Here is a 25,221-nt window from a genome sequence, read left to right as displayed (position 1 = left end):
GGTCTGGGGTAAAATGGGGGGGGAAGGGAGGGAATGGGAGAGGGCGGGGGGAGGACTGGTATGATTGATGGGATAATAATGTTGGCAAAAATTTATAAATGCTGTATGCTAGTTAGCAATTGTTGTATATATAGACTGAAACAGAGCTGGCATGACAATGTTGGTGCTGATACAATGTCAATAAAAAACGTTTGAAATTATGCAGAGGGGAAGGAGGAAGGGTTAGGGGGGGATGGGAGAAACTGTTAAAAAGTTTTGATGATGGACTTTATCATTGTATTTCTATTTTGAAAGTTTGACGGTGGCATTTGTGTTTATGCCAGATATTGGATGTAGTTATTTTGTTTCATCAATAAAAATGTTTAAATATAAATTACAGGGAAAAAAATCTAAAATTTATTTTTCCCTTCCGTCATCAACAGGCACATAGTGACGACAGTGCCCCCAAAACGAAAAATCCCATGAATAGCCTGGAAAACAATTTTGGCCTGCAGACCCCTAATATTACCAAATTAAGTACTTGATTGTAATCAGCCAATTCACTGTGCTAAGGAAGTTGGAGGTTCACTTACTATTTCGCACACTGATTATGAATTAGTCCAATTGGACAATACAGTAATATTGTCCATCAAGAAACTTGAAACTGCTTAATAGATACCCTTTTTACTGCTTAAGATAAGGCTGGTTTCACTTAAACACAGACATCATGGCAAATACTTCCATTTCTGATTACTGGATTTGGGCTTCACAAACTCTCAGCACTGGGTTTTTCTGTAACTAATCCACGTCTTAAAAAGGAATGGATATCCACAGACCAAATAAGGCTGTAAAAACAGGAAGTGAATGTCCACACATCCTTATCTGCCCTTATCTTGTATATCTCCAGGGACTGAAACTGTGAAGTTCCCTTGTTTGCATTTCCATTCTGGTGCAGTCAGGGTGCAAATCTACCAGGCTTCAGAGGGAGTCAAAGTCCATGACTGCCAAGCCATGGATCACTGCTGCAAGAACTCGATTATCGAAGAGGGGGGGTGGATCCTAAATCAGTCAAAAATCCCTGGTGACCAAGAACAGGGGACCCAAAGCACCTTGGCTTTGTATCTCCCTTTACCTTTCCTTTAATGAAAGGAGAGAAGCGAAGCTGGGACAAAGGAAAAGACGTCACACTGATCTGTTTTCTGATTCATGCAGACAGGAAATGAAATAAGCCTGGCTACTATATTGTCAAGCAGCATATCAGTGGTAACGAGCTTTATTTTGAATTAGCTCTTCTGATCAGAGCTGGTTAAGCAAAGAAGTAGCTGCTTCCCAGTCATATTGATCTCTGTGCATTTGCTCCGTTTTTAATTGCTGTCACAAAAGGCAATATTACACCGTCTCCGAGACCAGAAATGTCTCATATTTCCAAATATGCAGTAACATGACCTGTACTTCATGTGCAGTGCAGCAGCCATCTGGCCCAGGAGGAAATCTGATACTACAGCTAAATCAGTAGATATTGTGTGCAACAGCATTCCCATATTAAAAGCAGACAATGACACGGGGAAGGGGACACCATTCTCTAATGCTCACATCCATTCTCTTTTTTTGGAGGGGGGATGGGGGAGCTCTTCTACAGATGTAATGCTTTCTGGGCATGTGAAGGATCCTGAGTTGTTGATGTTAATGGGCTCGAGCCTTCCATTTCGATCTGATTTTGGTACAACCTTCTCAAAGATTCGGTTGCCTGTGTTTTTACATCATCTGGGATGATAATTGGATCGTCTTTCAGACATGGGTCTAGAAGAGAACCAACACTGTGTAGCGGACGAACACGAAAATAAGTGTTGGAAATGCTCCTTGATGCCAGCAACAATGGATGAATCCGTTGCAGAAACAGCAAGATGACTGAGCAACTGGGCACGTGATGGAAGGACTTTGCAGATGATAAGAGTTTGATCAGCTGACAAGACTCTTGCTGCCACATCAAAGGCAGACAAGACACAAATTATCATTCAATTCCGCTGCCAATTGTCCAAGATGTAAGTTTTTAAGATATTGATACTAGCATTTTATAGAAGCGGTTCCATCTAGTTGCAACAGCCTGTTTAAGGCTACTCAAACTAAGCCTTAAGTGCACACACTTAAAAAAAAATACAAAAGTTGGGAGCATGTAACATTCTGTTTCCTTGGACAGCGGTTGAGCATATATTTAAGTGTTTACCCCCCCCCCCCTCCCCCCGTCTTCTTTCTTAACTATTTCAGAGAGGAAATGATGCTATTAAAACAGAAGTTACAAAATCAGAAAGCTTCATCTGTAACCAATAGCAGCACGTGAAAAGGGACCTGGGTTTCAGTCTTCTCTCAGGCCATCCACTCTGGGAGTCACCAGTCACCATGCAAGTGTGGCACTCAATGACCACACAGGTCCAAAAGGAATCCTGATGTGTGGCCTCCAACCAAGACCGATATTGCAATGACCAAGGTAAAATGGGAAGACAGAAACATAGGGAGAAAAGTGGTGAAGGACCACTGCACCAGCTCTCAGTCCTGCCAGCCCAATAAGAAACTACTGCATTCAATAAAGACAATCCATGACCCATTACTCGGGAGTTCTAGTGTTAAGCTTCATCTTATAACAGGGGTTAGAACCAAGTCCTCGGGACACACCCAGCCAGACAAGTTTTCAGGATACCCACAATAAATATGCATGAGATAGATTTTAATAGAATGGACGTAGTGCATGCAAGTTTTTCTCATGCATATTTACTGTGGGTATCCTGAAAACCTATCTAGCTGGGTGTGTCCCGAGGAATGGGTTGAGAATCCCTTCCTTAGAATAATGTTTATACCCTATGGAGAAAGGCAATGACTGGAACTCAGTTCCCTGAAGGCAGTTGATTGTTCTGGTATAATAATTGTTTGAAGCCCACCTCTTCAATGTCGCCTTCGGCACATAACTATTATACCTTCATTCAGGATATCTACACTGTCTGTACTTGACATTTTGTCCTTTAGATTGTAAGCTCCTTTGAGCAGGGAATATCCTTCTTTATTATACTGTACAGCGCTGCGTAACCCCAGTAGCGGTCTAGAAATGTTAAGTAGTAGTAGTAAGTGGAGGTGGTGTCATGCTACTACTTTCACCCTCCTGTAGATTTCAACCTCTTCTTCTACCTCAGTCTCACTGCTTTTCTTCCTTCGAAGTCCACTCCATCCATCTATTCACTCCTCTGCCTCTCCAAGTAGCAGTCATTTATCGACCCCCTGATAAGTCCCTTTCTTTCTTTCCCACTGACCTTGAATCTTGGCTTTCCTTCTTTCCTGAACCTTCATCTCCTTCCCTCATTCTTGGGGATTTTAACATTCATGCTAATGATCCCTCTGACTCTTATGCTTCTGAGTTTCTCGCTTTAATATCCTCTTTCAATCTTCAACTGTGCTCCACTACACCCCACTCACCAGAATGGCCACTGTCTTGATCTTTTCTTCTGCAACTGCTCACTGTCCAGTTTCTGCGCCTCAGCTCTTCCCCTCTCCGACCATCATCTGATAACTTTCACACTTAAACACCCTCCCCCCAAGTCCCGTCCAATCTCTACCAGTACATTTAGGAATCTTCAGACTATTGACTCTTCTACTCTGTCCTCCAGCATTTCAAATCTCTTCTCAACCACTATGTTATCCAAGTCTGACAATGAAGCTGTCTCTTCCTATATTATTACTCTCTCCTCCACTCTAAATACTCTCGCTCCTCCCATTCCCCATTCTGTAAGGCGTAACAAACCCCAACCTTGGCTGACCTCTAGAATCCGCTATCTACATGCCTGTACCCGCTCTGCCGATCCCGTGCCCATGATGACTTCATACATTTCAAATTCTTGATGACCCAGTATGCTCTTTCACTTGCCAAACAGGATTACTACATCCAGTTGGCAAATTCTCTTGGCTCAAACCCTCAACGTCTCTTTGCCACACTGAACTCTCTCCTCAAAGTGCCTTCACCTCCAATTCCCCCTTCTCTTTCTCCTCAGACTCTGGCTGAGTACATTCATGATAAGGTTCACAAGATTAAACTTGAATTATCAACCAAGTCACCTCCACCTCTCCTTCCCTTAGTCAGTTCTTTCAACCCTTCTTCAATGCCTGCCTCTTTCTTCCTTTTTTTTTTTTTAAATCACTGAAGAGGAAACTGCATATTTTCTTTCCTCCTCGAAACTAACTACCTACTCCTCTGATCCTATTCCCACCCATTTACTTAGCACTCTCTCTCCTACTGTCATCCCTTTTATCTGTCACATCCTCAATCTTTCACTTTCCACTGTGACTGTTCCTGATGCCTTCAAACACGCCGTAGTCACACCACTCCTCAAAAAAACTTTATTGGACCCTACCTGTCCTTCCAACTATCACCCCATCTCCCTCCTCCCTTTCCTATCCAAGATACTTGAACGTGAGGTTCACCGTTGTTGTCTTGACTTTCTTTCATTCTTGATCCACTTCAATCTGGCTTTTGCCCTCTTCATTCAACTGAAACAACGCTTGCTAAATCTCCAATGACCTGTTCCTGGCCAGATCCAAAGGTCTCTGTTCTATCCTCATCCTTCTCGATCTATCTGCTGCTTTTGACACTGTCGATCACCGCCTACTCCTTGATACGCTGTCCTCACTTGGATTTCAAGGCTCTCTTCTTTCTTGGTTTTCTTCTCAGTTGGTGTACACCTCAGGAATTTGTCCTGGTACCTCTTTTCTCCATCTATATTTCCTCCCTTGGTACTCTGATCTCATCCCATGGTTTTCAGTATCACCTTTATGCTGATGCCTCCCAGATCTACCTCTCCACACCAGAAATTTCAGCAGGAATCCAGGCCAAAGTATCAGCCTGCCTGTCTGACATTGCTGCCTGGATGTCTCACCACCATCTGAAACTAAGTATGACCCAGACTGAGCTTCTTATCTTTCCCCCTAAACCATCCTCTCCTCTTCCCCTACTGTCTATCTCTGTGGATAACTCTCTTACCCTCCCTGTCTCATCAGCTCGTAAGCTTGGGGTCACCTTCAACTCCTCTCTCTCGCCTTCTCTGGACATATTCAACAGACTGCTAAAACCTGTCATTTCTTTCTGTATAATATCACCAAAGTCTGTCCTTTCCTTTCTGAGCACACTACCAGAACCCTTATCCACACTCTTATTACCTCTTGCTTAGACTATTGTAACTTGCTTCTCAGAGGTCTCCCACTAAGCCATCTTTCTCCCCTTCAATCTGTTCAAAATTCTGCTGCACAACTTATATTCCACCAGTGTCGCTATGTTCGTATTAGCCCTCAAGTCATTTCATTGGCTCCCTATCCGTTTCCGCATACAGTTCAAACTCCTCTTACTGACTTACAAGTGCATTCACTCTGCAGCTCCTCAGTACCTCTCCCTACACTCCTTCCCGGGAACTCCATTCACTAGGTAAATCTCTCTTATCTACACCCTTCTCCTCCACTGCTAACTCCAGACTCTGTTCCTTTTATTTTGCTGCACCATATGCCTAGAATAGACTTCCTGAGCCAGTACGTCAAGTTCCATCTCTGGCCGTCTTCAAATCTAGGCTAAAAGCCTCCCTTTATAATGCTGCTTTTAACTCCTAACCCTTACTCATTTCTTCAGTACCCATGTTTTATCATTTCCACCTTAGTAATTCCCTTATCCCTATCAGTCCTAATTAGATCGCAAGCTCTGTTGAGCAGGATCTGTCTCTTCATGTTCAAGTCTACAGCACTGCATACGTCTAGTAATGCTATAGAAATATTAGTAGTAGTAGTAATAGAAGTGGTTTGATAGGGACTGCTGTACCAGAGGAGAAAGGGAGGGAATTGTAGATTTAGCTCATGCTTTCTTCACTAGCAGCTCAAGCTGAGTTACATTCAGGTACAGCAGAATAATTCACTTACTGCTGCAATCTTTTCCTGGTCTCTTGCTTAGAAACACTTAAGGAGGGCCTGCTTGAAGTTTACTTCTGTTATATAATACAGTGTTTCCCAAGTCCAGTCCTGGAGTACCCCTTGCCAGTCAGGTTTTCAGAATATCCACAATGAATATGCATGAACTTGATTTGCATACACTGCTTCCATTATATGCAAAACTCTTTCATATCCTGAAAACCTGACTGGACCGGACTTGGGACCCACCGATATAATGTGCCTCTAAAGCAGCCGTTCTCAAGCCAGTCCTTGGGAACCACCTAGCCAGTCTGGTTTTCAAGATATCCACAATGAGCATGCAAATCTATCTCATGCTTATTCATTGTGGATATCCTGAAAAACTGGCTGGGTGTGTCCTGAGGACTGGTTTGAGAACCTCCGACTCTGAAGGGAAGCAGAAAGATGATTTCTTTATTTAAACATTTCCGCACCATCCAATTGTCCTGAGCGGTCTACGCCTGGAACATACACAGATGGCTTGCCACTAGAGTGGAGAGGCAGCCTAATGGATACTGTACCGGTCTGCCAACCAGGTAAGCCTGGGTTCGAATCCCATGCCTGCGTTTTGTGATCTTGGGCAAGTCACTTAACCTTCCACACTTCAGGTACAAAATTCGATTGTAAGCCCTCGGGAACAGGGAAATATATTCAGGTACAACTTACCTTGAACTACTATATTGAAAAGCTGCGAGCTAAATCTGACATAAAGGGGGGCAATTTGATAAGTGAGTGTCACGACTTAGGCAGCTACTCTACATACAATACAACACTAGAATGAGTCAGTGCTAACACACCAGGTCTACAGCTGGCATTAATTTTAGTGAAAAAATGCAACATTTACACAGGTAATTTACAGTACTTAATGTTGACCCCGTCTGCCTCACTCATGCTCCTTCCTTAACAAATACGCAATAAGTCATTTTAGCAAATATTAATAGAATAGTGGCCGAGTACAGTATTACCATCTACATGTGTAAGTATTTATTACCCACTCAATCCACAGTATTCTATAAATTTAAGCAAACAGGCACTTAACTGTAAGAGTCCTGTCATAGAATGAGAATGAAGATGTCCTTCATTCTGAAAAATCTCTGCTCAGCAGTGCCGGATTATTTGTAAGACAATATTAAAGGGAAAATTAGGTTCTTACCTTGGTAATTTTCTTTCCTTTAGTCATAGCAGATGAAGCCATTACGTATGGGTTATGTCCATCAACCAGCAGGGGAGATAGAGAGCACTCAAACTTTCACAGTGCCCTCTTGGCCAGCTAGCTCCACTGCCTCTTCAGTATTTGAAGCTTCCAAAGCAGTATGGCAAACCGCAATGGGAATCACAAGAGCTTTCCTCACAGCGAACGATGGCCCATCACAAGGGCATGAACTCATAAAGGAGGGAATGCACATCCTCCTGGAGGGAATAAACTCATCCTCCTTATTGTATAAGTGGAGGGGAACACACGCGCCTCCTGGAGGGAATCACACATCCTCCCAACACACTGGAGGGAATGAACTCATCCTCCTATTTATAGAACTGGAGAGGAACACACGCGCCTCCTGGAGAGAATCAACACATTCTCAAAAAAAAACATGCTGGAGGGAATGAACACATCCTCCTAAATTTAAACTGAACATGAATCCTGAAGATTGTTTTCCAACTTTCTCCCAAGGAAGGAACTTCAGAAAATTAGAACAGAACCTGAAAAACAGATTCACAGCAAACAGACAATCATACAGGGAGGGCTCATGGCTTCATCTGCTATGACTAAAGGAAAGAAAATTACCAAGGTAAGAACCTAATTTTCCCTTCCTTGTCATCAAGCAGATGAAGCCATTATGTATGGGATGTAACAAAGCAATCCCTAGATAGGGTGGGAACAAGCCACACCACGCGCTAGCACTTGTGCACCAAAACGCGCAGCCCTCCTGGCAGCCACATCCAGCCTGTAATGTCGGGCAAAGGAGAGCTTAGAAGCCCATGTTGCTGCACTGCATATCTCTTGAAGAGAGAGTGCTCCAGTTTCAGCCCAAGAGGAAGAAATCGCTCTAGTAGAATGTGCCTTAAAGGCTACAGGCGGAACCCTGCCGGCCAGCAGATAAGCTGAAAAGATAGTTTCTTTGAGCCAGCGGGCAATAGTGGCTTTAGACGCTGAAGACCCTCTGCGAAAACCGGATAGCAAAACAAACAGATGATCAGACGTCCTGAAAGAGTTAGTAACTCGCAGATACTGCAGCAGAGTCCTGCGCACATCCAAAAGGTGCAGCTGCCCAAAAGATTCTGGAAACTCTGCCTCTGAAAAAGAGGGCAAGAAAATAGGCTGGTTTAAGTGAAAGGCTGAAACCACCTTAGGCATAAAGGAAGGCACGGTCCGAACCGTGACTCCGGACTCTGAAAATTGCAGAAATGGGTCTCTACAGGACAGCGCCTGGAGCTCTGACACCCGTCTCGCCGAGGTAATGGCCACCAGAAAAACGGCCTTCAGTGTCAAGTCTTTCTCCGATGCTCGCCGAAGCGGCTCAAAAGGAGATGCCTGCAGGGTTTTCAAAACTAGCCCCAGGTTCCAAGCTGGACAGGGTGCTCGCACTGGAGGTCGGAGCCGAAGCACCCCTCTAAGAAACCGTGCCACATCTGGGTGAGCAGCCAAAGACACGCCTTCCACCTTACCACGAAGGGAGGCCAACGCTGCCACCTGCACCCGCAGGGAATTATAGGCCAAGCCTTTTTGTACACCTTCCTGCAAAAAGTCCAGAATCGGCGAGACAGGAGCCCGCATTGGAACAATGGCTCTGGAAGCACACCGAGACTCAAACAGGCACCAAATCCTGGCATAAGCCACGGAAGTGGACCGCTTGCGGGCTTGCAGGAGAGTGGAAATAACTTTATTGGAATAACCTTTATCCCTCAATTGCGCCCTCTCAATAGCCATGCCGTAAGACCAAAGCGGCCGGCGTCCTCCATGGCTACCGGTCCCTGAGTCAACAGGTTCGGTACCAGAGGTAACGGCAGAGGAGCCTCCAGGAGCATCTGTCGGAGGTCTGCATACCAAGGTCTCCTTGGCCAATCCGGGGTGATGAGGACCACTTCTCCTGGGTGCAGCCGAATCCGCAAGAGCAGGCGCCCTATCAAGGGCCATGGGGGAAACACATAAAGTAGATCCGGAGGCCAGGGTTGAGCCAAGGCATCCAACCCCGCCGAGCGAGGATCTCTCCGTCTGCTGAAGAAGCACGGGACTTTGGTATTGGCACTTGTCACCATTAGATCCATCACGGGCTTGCCCCATTTGACACAGATCTGCAGGAATACTTCGTCTGCCAGATTCCATTCTGCTGGATCGATCTGATACCTGCTCAGATAATCGGCCTGCACATTGCTCTGACCTGCAATATGAGCTGCCGACAGACACTAAAGATGCAGCTCGGCCCAGTGGCAAATCAGTTCGGCCTGCGCGGCTTGTGCTCTGCACCTTGTTCCGCCTTGTCGATTTATATAGGCCACCGTTGTCGTGTTGTCCGACATCACTCTGACAGCCAATCCTTCCAGGGTCACTTGAAAGACCAGAAGCGCCTGAAACACCGCTTTCAACTCTAGGCGGTTGATGGACCACTCCGACTCCTCGGGTGTCCATAGACCCTGGGCATGCTTCCCCTTGCAGTGTGCGCCCCAGCCCTTCAGGCTGGCATCTGTTACCACTAGGCACCAAACGGGGAGCGTCAGCGGCATTCCTCGCCGCAGCATGCTGTCCGAGAGCCACCACTCCATGCTGAGACGGGCCGCAGGGAGCCAAGTAAGTCTGTATTGGTAATCCTGAGAAATAGGAGACCATCTCCGGAGTAGGGAATACTGTAGAGGTCTCAGGTGCGCTCTCGCCCAGGGTACCACTTCCATCGTGGCTGTCATCGATCCCAGCAGCTGGCCAATGTCCCAAGCTCGCGGGCGGGGCATCCTCAGGAGCAGACGGACCTGATTCTGAAGCTTGCACCGCCTTGGCTCAGGTAGGAACACATAGCCCGAGACTGTGTCGAACCTGGCCCCCAAAAACTCTAGAGATTGTGAAGGGGACAGGTGACTTTTGGCCATATTGACGACCCAGCCTAGAGATTGCAGTACTGAGACCACTCTGGCTGTAGCTTGTAAGCTCTCTGTTGCAGAGTCTGCTCTGATGAGCCAGTCGTCTAGGTACGGGTGAACCCTGATACCTTCTCGCCTGAGAAAAGCAGCTACTACCACCATTACCTTCGAAAAGGTTCGGGGAGCTGTGGCGAGGCCAAAAGGCAAGGCCCGGAACTGGAAATGTTTTCCCAACACCGCAAACCTCAGAAACTTCTGGTGCGGGGGCCAAATCGGTATGTGCAAGTAAGCTTCTTTCAGGTCTAGAGACGTGAGAAACTCTCCTGGCTGAACCGCCGCAATGACGGAGCGCAGGGATTCCATGTGGAAATGCCGCACTCTCAGGGACTTGTTCACTTCTTTTAAGTCCAGAATAGGGCGAAAGGACCCACCTTTTCGCGGCACCACAAAGTAGATGGAGTATCGGCCACAGCCTTGCTCGGCGGGAGGCACCGGGGTCACTGCCCCTAACTGAATCAGACCTTGTAAAGTCTCCTCCACCGCCGCCCGTTTGACGGCAGAACCGCATCGGGACTCCACAAACACGTCTCTTACTGGAGCGTTGAATTCTATTCTGTATCCATCTCTGATCAGGTCCAGAACCCACTGATCTGAGGAAATCTTGGCCCACTCCTCGACAAAGAGGGAAAGCCGTCCTCCGATGACAGGCATCGAGGAGAGGGCCGGCGCACCATCATTGAGAGGGTCGCCCCTGAACTCCTGGTCTTGAGCCACCGGCTGCGGAACGCTTGTCCGAGCGAAAGGAGTTCCTCTGCTGACCACGGGCACGTGAACTGAACCCAGCAGAACGCCCCGGGCGGTACCCTCTAGCTTCATGGAAGCGAGGTCTGTACGAGGAGTGGACCGCCTGGCCCTTAGAGGAAGGCCTCTACCTATCTTCGGGCAAGCGCTGGGGTTTTGGATCACCCAGGCCTTTCACAATTTTCTCTAACTCCTCACCAAATAGGAGAAGTCCTTGAAAAGGCAACTTCACCAATCTTTGCTTAGAAGCCATGTCCGCTGCCCAGTGTCGTAGCCACAGACGACGGCGAGCCACCACTGCTACTGCCATTTGTTTAGCCGAAGCTCTGACAAGGTCATAAAGGGCATCAGCCAGAAAGGACAAGGCCACCTCCATCCGCGGAGCCACATCCAAGAAGGGCTCCGCTCCATCTCCGGGCTGAGCCACTGCCTGTTACAGCCAAGCTAGGCAGGCTCTCACAGCATAACAGCTGCATGCAGACGCCCGAACAGTGAGACCTGCAATTTCAAAGGACCGTTTCAACGCTGTTTCCAGCCTACGGTCTTGAACATCCTTCAGGGCAACACCTCCTTCAACAGGGAGGGTAGTTCTCTTTGTCACCGCAGTGACTAGGGCATCCACTGTAGGCATTTGAAAACGAGCCATATGTCCCTCACGCAGAGGGTATAACTGCCCCATAGCCCTGGAAACTCTCAAAGGTCCCTCGGGGTCAGCCCACTGAGCCGAAACAAGCTCTAGGATGGAGTCATGCAAAGGGAAGGCCCGAGCAGCTTTCTTGGTACTAGCCATCCTGGGATTACCCGAGGAGGCCATGCCACTGTCAGGATCTTCAATCGAGAGGGCCTGCAGGGTATCTGAAATAAGCGCTGGCAGCTCATCACGGTGGAAAATCCTCACCGCGGAGGGATCATCCAGATCCTGTGGTAAATCCGCACCTGACTCTGGTTCCTCAGACCAAGAACGTCTGTCAGAGTTCTCCGAATCCTCACACCCTGACCAAGGGGGGGAAAAAGGTGCACCACAATCTGAAGGGGAATTAACCCTTCTGCGCTTATCTTTAGGCCAAGCATCCGGGAAAAAAGCCTCACTGGGCAGTCCCAGGCCAGAATCCATCGGGGGGGCAATCAGAGGAGCCTCAGGCGACCCTTGAGGAAGGGCTCTTTTCATCATGTATGCTTTATGCAGCAAAAGCACAAAATCCGGGGAGAAAATCTCACCCTGAGCACCCAAATCCTGTCCGGTGCTAGCCACTCCTGAAATAACCTCATCTCGAGGTGCCCCACCTCGAGGCCGTGCCATGCGGTGTAAGCAAAATGGCGCCCGCTGCCAGCTCAGAACGGGAAGAAACATCGCTCGCCATGCTCGGGCCGGCTCCTACGCCAATACAGCACGATTTACAGAGCCCTGCTGCTGATTTGCGCTTGCCACAAGTGGAACAGCGCTTTACATTGTCCGCATCCATCGCCGAAAAATGGCAGTAAAATCCAAAATGGCGGTTTCTCGCCAAAATTGCCCCGATCGCGGGCCCACCCCGGAGGAGTTGGAAAACACTCTTACCTCAAAGGATCTAGTGTACAACTACGATCCTGCTGAAAATCAGGTCAAAAACCTCTGTTCCAGCGTCTCTGCGTTTAAAAACGCAACGCGACTTTTTTTTTTTTTTTAAAGCTGTGAGGAAAGCAGAGGTATTGAAGACTCCGGAGGCTCAGATGAGTGGGAAAGGCAGGGAAAGGGCGAACCTATATGCCTGCATCCACTGTTGGTGGGTAAGGACAGGGAAAGCAAGGCAATATGTCCACATCCACAGAGGTATGGGTAAGGCAGGGAAAGGGCTAACCTATGTGCCTTTAAAGTGAAGCTGCTGTAGCCTCCAACACCCCGGTTAACAACTGGCAAGCCAGGAACCACCTCCCGGCAGATTTTTCTGGAGCTCGAACAAGCTGCAGCCACCCTGCTAGGGGAGATAGAGAATACTGAAGAGGCAGTGGAGCTGGCTGGCCAAGAGGGCACTGTGAAAGTTTGAGTGCTCTCTATCTCCCCTGCTGGTTGATGGACATAACCCATACGTAATGGCTTCATCTGCTTGATGACAAGGAATGATCTTTAGTTGAAGGAAACCGAGGTGTAGTTCCCTCTTCCATCTCCAGCATGTGTCTATGGTTAAAGGTAAAATAGGGGGGTTGTCCGAGTCCTGTTTCGAGATTTTCTGTCACCAGGAAATATGCTCTAAGTTGTCAAGAGGACTCTGCTACTTTTCTGAAGGAAAGAAAAACTCTCGCACACAAATTTGCCAATAGTGAGTTAAACTTGACTTACTGGTATTTTGGTCGGGTGCTGCTCTCGAATAAGACGCACATCTTCAACTCGCTGCTCTGCAAGAGAAGGACGAAGAGATCTATTCAACAGCCGTACATTGTAGTCAGTGTGTGCTCATGTTTATAACATCCCAAGACCAGAATACTCGCTTATGCCACTGTTTTGCAAGGAAGTGTCTCCAGGTGACCACAGACCAGATACACAGATGCCAGACACGTGCTGTTCCACCTGTTTCCTTATTTAGACCTGGGCCAGTACCATTCCCCTGAGTCACATCCCTTCATTTGCGAATAGAGGACAAACTAAGGCAGTCATCTAACTCCCTGCCCTCTCCCCATGGGGCCTTTACTTATTCATTAATTTATTGGGATTTATGTACATGTTTAAGAAATTCACCTAAAGTTAATAAACCAGACACAGGGAATACACAATCACAACAGTAAAATATTCAAAATAACAGCAGACATTATAGCATAGTATGTTTGACAATGTCAACAGGACACACGTTAAAACATCTTTAAAAGCAGCACAGGAGACAAGCAGGAGCGGAACAGTCAAGTTACAGAGACAATCCAGCATCATATGCTCAATAACACATCCTATTCCTGCCTCCCTCACCATCCTTCATGACAAAGGAAGGAATTTCCAGTCACCCTGATGACATAAGTAGGAAACCATACTGTAATGACAGGATTGCAGTGTGATGAAAGAACAGAAGGCTGGTTCAATAAGCACTCATCAGTCTTCCTAAAGCAATCTCTACTTTGCTTCCAGCAAATTGCCAGAAAGGCACAGGAAGCTTGAAGGCAAATGGTTAAACCCTGGAGACCAGACTCATTTGCATGCAGATTTCTCTCATGCATATTACTACTACTACTTAACATTTCTAGAGCACTACTAGGGTTATTCAGTGCATATTCAGTGTGGATATGCAGCAAACCTGACTGGCTGGAGTTGCCCCAGGACCAGGTTTGGGAACCACTGGTTTAAACCATTACTGAATGCCCTTGTCATGACTACTACTTAACATTTCTAAAGCGCTACTAGGGTTACGCAGCGCTGTACAATTTAACAGAGGGACGGTCCCTGCTCAAGGAGCTTACAATCTAAGAGACAAGTGAACGGACAGTCCGATAGGGGCGGTCAAATTGGGGCAGTCTGGATTTACTGAACGGTAAGAGTTAGGTGCCGAACGCAGCATTGAAGAGGTGGGTTTTAAGCAAAGACTTGAAGATGGGCAGGGAGGGGGGCTTGGTGTAAGGGCTCAGGAAGGTTGTTCCAAGCATAGGGTGAGGCGAGGCAGAATGAGCGGAGCCTGGCGGTGGTGGAGAAGGGTACAGAGAGGAGGGATTTGTCCTGTGAACGGAGGTTTCGGGCGGGAACGTAAGGGGAGATGAGGGTAGAAAGGTAGTGAGGGGCGGCAGACTGAATGCATTTGTAGGTAAGAAGGAGAAGCTTGAATTGAATGCGGTATCTGATTGGAAGCCAGTGAAGTGACCTGAGGAGAGGGGTGATATGAGTAAATCGGTTTTGGCGGAATATGAGACATTAACAAGTTGAACTACTGTTATTCTCTCTTGGCGGGGGTTGGTTCCCTTATCAGTTAAAACATTTACAACTTCTTCAAAATACACCTTTAAGGTATTTTATGATGCCAAAAGATCAGACCATGCAACACCTGTGTTGCTAGAATGCCACTGGCTTCCAATCTGCTATGGGATCAAGTTTACGATGTTAATGATGGAATCCCTGGGTAAAAAGTATGGTGAGAGCCAACATATTTGTCTTCCACTTTTAGACCTTACGGTCTTGTGAGGCTAACTGTTTGGTTACTCCTTCAGTCACCAGCTAAGGCAGTACTGCTTTTAGTTACTTGGCACACCCGCTTGCAACTCACTGCCCGTAGGTCTTCATTTAGAAAGCAAATCCAAAAGCTGGCTTTTCAATCAAGCCTTTGCACAAGCAGTAGCTGCAAGTGGTACGGTTTCTCAATGGTCCATTATGTGGTATCTTGAACTTGCGATTGCCCTTGGTGGGTCATATGAGTCCAGGACCTTTAGAGGTTGTATTTGAGATTACAGGAGTGGACTGGGAGGGGAGATGGGATTTGTACATTGACAAATTACTATAATGCACAGACTGACAACTTCTGGTGGAATGCATTTGCTGTTCCTAACTGTTATGACTTAAATGAGATAAGAGGGCAGGGGGTAAAGGAGGGAACTGGGGGTTAATAGTAAAAACAATATGAGTGTCTTGTTGACTTACTCGTGCCCATTTTGTTTGTTTCAGTATGTTGTACGTACCCAAACATTATAAAATCTAAACTCTCCAGGCAGCCTGGTCTTAGTTAATTTGCATCTTATTTTTCTCTTTACGGTAATATAGCACAAAATTAAATCATTAATCCAGTAAGGCAAAAACACAAGTTCTACCCCCCCCCCCCCCCCTTGACTGGTTTGATGCTTCTCTAGTTTCCAGGTACTAAATTACTGGTTCTATACACTGCCATCGATAACCAACATTAAAAAGGTTACAAACTTCACAACATTTTGCAATAAAACTTTAGAGCTGTTGGGAGAGAGTGTTCTTTCAGATCGCAGCTCATACAGACACCCCTTTTCCTTGTGAACCACAATGGCGTTTGTTGGGGGTTGGGTAACAGACGTGGATTGAAGTGGCGACGACGTCTCAAAAGAATGCGTTTGGCAGCTGCCAAATCACTGGAAGCAGTCAGCGGGACCTACTGAATTTGACTGGACTTTCAAATTATCACTGAGTGGAGAAATGGAACAACTCACGGATAAGAGATTGGGCCAGTATGACCCTGTTTCTCAACTTTGGACTGATTTTGGTACTTTAACCCAGAAAAAGGTTCCGAGGGGGTGGTCTGGGGGGGGGGGGGTACTTAGTTGCGGAATGGGGTATTTGGTACCTTGGATTGCATTTTTTATTACAATGATAAGTATAAGTAGTGTGGATGGAAGGTTTTCTATGATAATTTGTACTGGATGCATTATGTTTAAATTCCTTGGATTTTCAAGACAAATTTAATGTTTAAAAAGAGCTGTGCTTGCCGTACTATCACGCATCACTCCTCCGCTGAAACGTCAACACTGGCTTCCCTAACACAGGATCACTTACAAAATAGCACTTCTGGCTGTCAAAGCTTTTAGAATCGATACCCTATTCACCTGCTAGAGTTCTCCGTCCAATTAATCACCATTGTTTAGTCCTACCTAGCCCCAAATTTGCTCAATTAGAAATCACAAGACACTGCGCCTTCTTTTTCCTCTCCCCTCACATTTGGGACACTCTACCCCTTTTCTCTTCATATTGATCCTTCTAAAGACCTGGTTTTTGGAGACCGAGTCCCGGCGAGTGGTAGCTGAGACCAGTAACTGCAACCCTGTTTTAACGTCCTGCTCTCCTGTGTGCCTTTCCTATAATTAATGGAGTTCCTTTCTTTTCTGAAATTCTTAGATTGTACACCGCTCTGCTCTGCCACAGCAGTATAGCGTTTAATTCAACTCTGGAATTTGTTGCCAGAGAATGTGGTAAAGGCAGTTAGCTTAGCGGAGTTTTTAAAAGGTCTGGACGGCTTCCTAAATGAAAAGTCCATAGACCATTATTAAATTGACTTGGGGAAAATCCACTGCTTATTTCTGGAATAAGAAGCATAAAATGTTTGTACTTGTTGGGGATCTTGCCAGGTATTTGTGACCTGGATTGGCCACTATTGGAGACAGGATGCTGGGCCTGATGGACTCTTGGTCTGTCCCAGTATGGCAATACTTATGTACTTCTAGTAGGTTTTAATAAACCATAAAAAAAATAAATGTTCCTAAGAGCTGCCTTATGCTGCCCTAACAGAGAACCTTAAAGCGATCATCCAGATAACGGCAGCTGTTATTCAGATCATTTCCTTAATATCCTTACAGCCTGCAGTCACATTATCGTACAGTGCCAGGGCAGTGTGGGCACAGAGCAGCAACTTATCCAGGGAGGGGCACCATTGCCAGTGTTTAATATAAACGCTGACCGCAGAATTGAAACATTGACTTGTGTGAGATCATGCCCAACATACACTGGCATGTGATGAAGTTCATCCAGGTCACAGTATGCACAAAATTAATCCACCTGGAGACAAAACCCTGAAGAGACGTTCTTAGGGACACAAACACCTGTCTGTCTTTTTAACTACCTAGAATCTAAGGAGCAGGTTAAAAAAAAAATGACGTCTCATTCACAGGTCACATCACACTGGGTGTTTTCTCCCCAGCAATAATCAAGCCATTAGGCCTTTTGTCATGTTCCAGGGTCCTGTTGTGTCTCCTAACATCTGAATGGAGGAAACCCCCCCCCCCCCACCCCCCAAATCAGTAGCACAGCTGAGTTCCTCTAAGCAGGGATGTGATCAGATTATCACCCTGGACTTTCCTCCTTTACTTTTGAATTCTAAACATTTGAGTCCTTAAGCCTGTTACTGTTCAATGTCATGTAGGTCCATCGATAGCTTTCACTTCCAACCCCCCACTCCCCCGTGTAGCCTCAGACTCAAGATAGGGGAAAGCGACAAAAATGATATGGGGTTTGCATCACAAGACTAGAGGACCTGAACATGTATAGTCTGTAGGAAAGGAAAGACAGGGGTGATATGATGCAGACATTCAAATATTTGAATGGTATCCTATATAATAAAAGGCACCTCCAACATTCTGAAGCTGACTGCATGGCTGAGGCATTCCTGCTCTCTGTATCCATCTCCTGAATTGACATTACGTACTTCCGGGTTCCTCACAAACAGAAGTGACCAATCGCACGAGGTTTCTCGGCTTCAGAATGTTGGAGGTGCATTCTATTAAATAGGATTGGTCAGTTCCTTGAAGCACAGCCAGAACTCAGCGTCCTGCACAGTAACGCTCAGACACCAGAGAGAGAGGGGGGGAGGTATCTCTGTCACACACACACTCTCTCTCTCAGTCAATGTCTTTCTCTCACTCTATGTCTCACACTGTATCACATTCACTCTCTATGTGTCACACAGTCACTCACACACTCTCTTGGTCTCATACACTCAGTCTCACAGAGAGTCTGTGTCTCACACACACTGTATCTGTGTGAAACACACTATCGCTCACACACTCTCTCTCTCACACACACACACACACACTCGCACATTCACTCTCTCTCTCACACACAGTCCCTCTCACATACACTCTCTCAAACATACACACTCCGAGGAAAACCTTGCTAGCACCCATTTCATTTGTGTCAGAAATGGGCCTTTTTTACTAGCAAATCTATAAACAAACCTTTTCCAGAGATGGGAAGGTGGTAGAACGAGGGGAGATGAATAGATGTTCCAGAGAAGCAATGTCAGGAAGTGCTTTTTTACAGAGAGGGTGGTAGATATCTGGAATGCCCTCTTGTGGAGGTGGTGGAGTTGAAAATGGTTAACAGAATTTTAAAAATGTGTGGGATAAACACGAAGGAATCCTGTATAGAAGGCATGATGGAACCATACAGAGCAACACCAGCAACTAGGAAGCAAAGCTAGCACTGGGCAGACTTCTACGGTCTGTGCCGTGATCGTGGCAGGACAGATTGAGCTTCAGTAGCTGGAGAACAAGGTCGGTGCTGGGCAGACTTCTACAATCTATGCCTTGAAAATGACAAGGACGAATCATGATCAACTATACATATGTAGGTCACATCATACTTTATGCGATGAGTTATCTGGTGTGATTGGTGCTTATGTATCGTGAAGCAAGAATATCCTCGTGGATCTGAACCAGGTCCTGAGAGACATGAACACGAGTCTATGGATAAGCTGGCCTGTGTCTCCTATCCCTCTCAGCTTACGCAATGGTAATGTTACACTGCTAATGGAACCAAACTACCAAACACTTTCTAAACGAGTACAACCTGAATTTACACAACTGTATTTTCCCTAAATGTGCATCAGATCATCTTTAAATACATAGCTCAGAAGTTTACTGCTATCCAATGGCTCAGTGAACAATTAAATCCATTCTCCCCCAAAGGCTATTCTGTGTGTCCGCTATTCAGTTGAATGCCAAATGCCGAGGCTGGATTGAGAAGACTATGGCAGTGTCCAACCCAGATGCCCTGAGAAGAAATTGTGTGTGTGTTGCAGAAGCTGCTGACAGGAGGCAGGAATAAAGGAGCTTAGCTGGAGGCAGGCAGGTCTCCAAGGCTCCTCTGCATTAAGCTTCTATGGCTATGAGCTCTCAGAGGAGATAATAATGGAAGAGTGAAATCCGATGCCCAGCAAAGAGAGGAAGCGGAAAAAAAAACATCTTCAGCTAATGAGCTCAGCCTTACCTTGTAGGAATAGCTTTTTAAAGGATATTTGTAAGATACAGAGTAATTGCTTCTTGAATGGAAAGCCAGGAATTATCTACAGCTTGACTATACCTGATTTAATCTGTACAATCAGGGCTCCTGCTACACCTCTTGGGAACTATTTTATTTATTTAGATTTTGCTCACACCTTTTTCAGTAGTAACTCAAGGTGAGTTACATTCAGATCCTCTGGATATTTCTCTGTCCCAGGAGGGCTCACAATCTAAGTTTGTACCTGAGGCAATGGAGGGTTAAGTGACTTGCCCAAGATCACAAGGAGCTGCAGTGGGATTTCAACTGGCCACCTCTGGATTGCAAGACTGGTGCTCTAACCACTAGGCCACTCCACCACTATGTTATTATAAAGCTTTCTCCTAGGATCGGCCCTCTCCTTTGCCCATCGTTCTGCTGGATTATCTTCTGTACAGAGCAGTGTAAGCTTTCGATACCTTGTGTAACACAGACAAAGATGGTGAACAGCGGAGACACTGAGTGTGAGTTGTGCACCTAGAACCCCACTAAAAACACAATCTGAGCGAGAATAAGACAGATCAGTTCTGGTGGCTTCCCGGTAGGTGCCCTTTTAATTTTATTTTACCTGATGAAAGACTCCTGAGAAAATCTGAGAGTCATGGGATAAGAGGTAGTGTGTCCTATTGTGGATTAAAAACTGATTCAAAGACAAAAAAAAAAAAAAACAGAGAGGGGTTAAATGATCAGTATTCTCAATGGAGAAGGGTAGATAGTAGGGTTCTCCAGGGGTCTGAGCTGGGACCGTTGCTTTTTCACATATTTATAAATGATCCAGAGATGGAAATAACTAGTGAGATAATTACATTTGCTGATGACACAAAGTTATTCAAAGTTGCTAAATAGCAAGAGGGTTGTGAAAAATTACAAGAGGACCTTACGAGACTGGGCGACTGGGCGTCTAAATGGCAGATGATGTTTAATGTGAGTAAGTGCAAAGTGATGCATGTGGGAAAGAGGAACCCGAATTATAGCTACGTGATGCAAATTTCCATGTTAGGAGTCACTGACCAGGAAAAAGATCTAGGTGTTATCGTTGATGATACGTTGAAACCCTCTCCTCAGTGTGCAACGGCGGCTAAGAAAGCAAATAGAATGTTTGGTATTATTAGGAAAGGAATGGAAAACAAAAAATGAGGACGTTATAATGCCTTTGTATCGCTCTATATCGACTAGGTAAGTCACTTGTTCGCAGTTATCCGGTCATTTTCAGAGGCAGAAAATGACCAGTTAGCACCAGATTCAAAAGCTGCTAACTCATGGGTGTTCCAGAGGCAGAGTCATGTTAAGTCTGCCCCTCACTGCATAAGTAAAGCACTAAGCGGTTTGCCTTACGTGGGCAAGGGCTGAATATTGACTTCACTGACCATCTTAGCCGGCTCAATAAAAACAAATGGATATTCAGCGCCAAAGTCCAGGAAGGGCCCACATTGAACATCCGGTAATTACTCCGCTGGCGGACAGCAAAACACTCACCGCCACCAGACAAGTATCGGGGGGGGGGGGGGGGACTGAAAACATCAGATACTGGGGGGGGGGGGGGGGGGGGAAGGTGGCTTAATGGTTAGAGCAGCAAGATGGGAACCAGGTTGAAATCCCACTGTTGCTCCTTTTGACCTTGGCAAATCACTTTTCCATTGCCTTAGATTGTGACCCTTCCGAGGACAGAAAAATACCTACTGAACTGGTATGTACACCGTTTCAACTGCTTCTAGGCAGTACATAACATATAAAATAAGAATTCAAAAACAAGCGAACTTTATCACTAAAATTAAACAAACTTTCCTAATGTTATAGGTCAAGATATAGCGTAAGCACAGTGGACAGCATCAACTAGGCAGGCAGACCAGGCCAATCGGTGTTTTCTACCATCATCTACTATGTCTTGTTGATATATGTACAGCAGTGGTTCTTAAACCTGTCCTGGGGAACCATCAGCCAATCAGGTTTTCAGGATATCCCTAACGAATATGCACCTCTACTACAACTTCCTTATATGCAAATTAGGTTTTCAGGATATTTGCACACAATGGAGGTAACAGGGATGCTGATCTCTCTCATGGCTGATAGCTCCCCAGGACAGGTTTGAAAGCCAATGCTCTACAGTACCCAAAAAATCCTGATTCAAGCGTGGTTGTAGGTCTTCAAGCTGTGTGCACACAATCACTATGTGAAATGAAAGGGAAAAGCCGAATGCTAGGGATACTAAATTACCCGAAAAACCACATGCTGGCATTGCAGATGAGACCCCCCAAGCAGCTGCCCCGATCTGGTTTTGTAAACAGTCTGGAAATTAACATGGCTTGCTCTGAATGTTTCCTTAAGACATTTTTGAGAGGCTGATCTATAATTATGTCAATAACCATAGTCAACATTCAGCTAATTGTGACAACAATGCATTCTAGCTGGCGGAGTCACAGAAGAGGGTGGAGTAATACAACTTTTGGGATAGCACTTGAGCCTTCAGGAAATCAAATTAGTGCCTGTCAGATTAAAATAAGAGGACAGCCAGATTAGTCATAAATAACTCAAGGCCTCATCATCTGTGGCTAAGGTAAAACTATGCAGGGAAGTCCTGCACGTCAAAGGTATGATCCTGGATAGCTCATGCTGTGCAATGCCATGTGTAGGTCCCTGGGTTTGACTCTCAGACCCAGCTTCTGCACCCTGTACATCACAAATGTTGCAGAATCAGTGCTCAGAACCTCAGAGGGAGTAAGCCAGGGAGGGAGAGACTGCTATTGCACAACAGTGACACCTAAAGGCCTAACTTCATATTCAGCAGGAGCTGTAGTTTGCGGCCTGTGGCTGTCACAGCAATGGCTAAGCAGAATCAAGAGATCGATCTGTGAAAATAGGGGAAATCCCAGGTATTTCTTAACAAATATTCATGAAGGCAAAGCCCAACTGAGACTGGTTCTGACTGAATTGGAATCAGCTGGATATTTCAAAAACACATTGACTATATCCTCCATCATATTTCACTTTTCCTCAATATGAGGATACAAACTACAAAACTACCAAGATTCTCTCTCCCAGGGCCTTGAAGTACATAAGTAATAAGAATAATTAAACCACAACACCCCAAACAAAAGAATGACTCGTTTAAATTCAGGATCCATAAACTATAAAACGTTTCTCCCATCTGAAAGGAAAAATCTTTAAGGCATCTTGCCAAGCAAGTAGGACATCTTTGTGTCTGAAAAACCTGCTGTGTATTTGATTTGTTCTTTTTACAGGAAACTGGCTCAGGAAAGTTAGTAAGTGTTGCATAATGATTCATCACGGCTCAGCCCCACCATCACCCCTAACCAAAAGTGAAAACGCAAAGGATGGTGGAAAGTTCTCAGAGGGAGCCAGCACCAAGCCACTCTCCCTCTCTTCAGAAAGCTACAGTGGGGTAAGTGGGAGGCACAACACTTGGGTGGCCAATGACAACATGCCAGGAAAGATTAATATACTTTTCGAGGCCCTGGGGATGAAGTGTAGCCCATCACTGTGGCAGTGGGCACATAGCATACACACTTCAACAAGTCATTTCAGAGGAGCCAGAGACTGCCTTTCTACTACTACTCAGCACTACTAGACATACGCAACGCTGTACACTTGAACATGAAGAGACAGTCCCTGCTCGACAGAGCTTACAATCTAATCAGGACAGACAAACAGGACAAATAAAGGATAAGGACAAAGAGTAGCAAGATTCCGGAATCCCTAAGAGTAGCAACATTCCGGAATCTCAAAAATTACTACTACTAGTATCATTTCTACAGCGCTATTAGACGTACACAGCACTGTACACTTGAACATGAAGAGACAGTCCCTGCTCGGCAGAGCTTACAATCTAATTAGGACAGACAAACAAGAGATAAGGGAATATTAAAGTGAGGATGATAAAATAAGGGTTCTGAACAAGTGAATAAGGGTTAGGAGTTAAAAGCAGCATCAAAAAGGTGGGCTTTTAGCTTAGATTTGAAGACGGCCAGAGATGGAGCTTAGGAAGTCTATTCCAGGCATATGGTGCAGCAAGATAAAAGGAACGGAGTCTGGAGTTAGCGGTGGAGGAGAAGGGAGCAGATAAGAGAGATTTACCCAGTGAATGGAGTTCCTGGGGAGGAATGTAGGGAGAGATACTGAGGAGCTGCAGAGTGAATGCACTTTCAATGCCCCCCCCTCTTATTTCTTGGCCCTCATACACACACTGCACTCCTACTGGCATCCTTCAGCAAGCTAATCTTTCTCCCCTTTAACAACAACAAAAAAAAAGGTTGGGGGGGGGGGGGGAATGCTTTCATAAAGCAGCTAAAAGGCTCTGCTGCTGAGCAGTGCCTGGCAGGAAGGAAGGTGGAAATAACCTTATTTCCATTATGTGTCCCAGTAGAGCAGAGCAATAAATGCCAATAACCACGCAGGCACTTTATTCCCACCCGGGAAGGTTTCTAACACCAACTCGCTGACACCCACTTTCAAGAACATCCAAACATCCCCTCCCTCCCCCACTCCCCCGGGGGCCTTCAACAGACACCCACTTTCAAGAACATCCCCCCCCCAGGGGGGCTTCAATAGACACCCACTTTTAAGAACATCCCCTCCCCCCCCAGGGGGGCTTCAACAGACACCCACTTTCAAGAACATCCCCCCCCCCCCGGGGGCCTTCAACAGACACCCACTTTTAAGAACATCCCCTCCCTCCCCCCCCCAGGGGGGGGGCTTCAATAGACACCCACTTTGAAGAACATCCCCCCCCCAGGGGGGTTTCAACAGACATCCACTTTCAAGAACATCCCCCCCCCCCCGGGGGCCTTCAACAGACACCCACTTTTAAGAACATCCCCTCCCTCCCCCCCCCCCAGGGGGGGGGCTTCAATAGACACCCACTTTGAAGAACATCCCCCCCCCCAGGGGGGTTTCAACAGACACCCACTTTCAAGAACATCCAAACATCCCCTCCCCCCCAGGGGGGCTTCAATAGACACCCACTTTCAAGAACATCCAAGCATCCCCTCCCCCCCCCAGGCTGCCCTTTGAGACGGGGAAGGCCCGGACTTTGGGAAACCCGCAGGTGACCTTAAGGCGAGGTAAAGGGCGGGGGGGAACCACTTACCCAACGTCCTCCTCTGCTTGAAGCTCTTCTCCGAAGGCATGGCCACACTTCCCAGTCCCGGCACGGGCGTTATCTGCTAGGACACGACGCTGCCCGTCTGAGGCTCTCTCTGGCCCAACAGCAGCAGCAACAACACAACAGTCAGCTGACCCGCCGACGTCACGCGTCGCGTCAGAAGGGACGCCTGCGCCGCCATGTTGAGTGTGGCAGCCGGCGCGCGGCGAGGGGCCGCGTGATGTGATAGGCGGGAAGGGTTTCGCAGGGCGGGGCTGCTGCGGTGATGATGTCAGGCTCGAGGAGGGCAGTGTAATAACAGAGAGGTCGTTTACACGCACATCTTGGCTTTAAGGTGTTTTCCTGCCAATCAGGGCTTGTCTCTCTCCCCAGGGTGCTCACAAAAGGCGTTGCTTATGGCACCTGTTTCACTTTATCCTACAATCTTCCTACGCACTATGGTATAAAGAAATATTGGCACCTACTTTTCTTTAGAAAATACAAACAAAAACGCGCTTAACGTACCACACGATCACTTACATCAGCCCTCGAGCTGGTAATAAACGCCTGTGTGTAAAAGAACACATGCATT

The 25,221-nt window shown here is 46.4% G+C and overlaps 1 protein-coding gene across 1 annotated transcript in view; it reads right to left on the bottom strand.

Annotated features, from left to right (window-relative positions):
* The window catches only part of MAP1LC3B (microtubule associated protein 1 light chain 3 beta), a 45,563-nt gene extending 20,793 nt beyond the window's left edge, over window positions 1-24,770 (bottom strand). The window contains exons 1-2 of the mRNA XM_030204562.1: window positions 24,636-24,770; window positions 13,133-13,188 (exon numbers count right to left, since the gene is read on the bottom strand). Of these exons, the coding sequence (XP_030060422.1) occupies window positions 13,133-13,188; window positions 24,636-24,675 (96 nt within the window). The 5' untranslated portion in view covers window positions 24,676-24,770. The remainder of the gene's footprint in view (window positions 1-13,132; window positions 13,189-24,635) is intronic.
* Window positions 24,771-25,221: the final 451 nt, after the last annotated feature.

The sequence above is a fragment of the Microcaecilia unicolor genome, chromosome 5 (assembly GCF_901765095.1).
Source record: "Microcaecilia unicolor chromosome 5, aMicUni1.1, whole genome shotgun sequence".
In the NCBI taxonomy this organism is placed as follows: Eukaryota; Metazoa; Chordata; class Amphibia; order Gymnophiona; family Siphonopidae; genus Microcaecilia; species Microcaecilia unicolor.
Note: the sequence above shows the minus strand (reverse complement) of the source record. Positions and strands in the feature narration are given on the sequence as shown.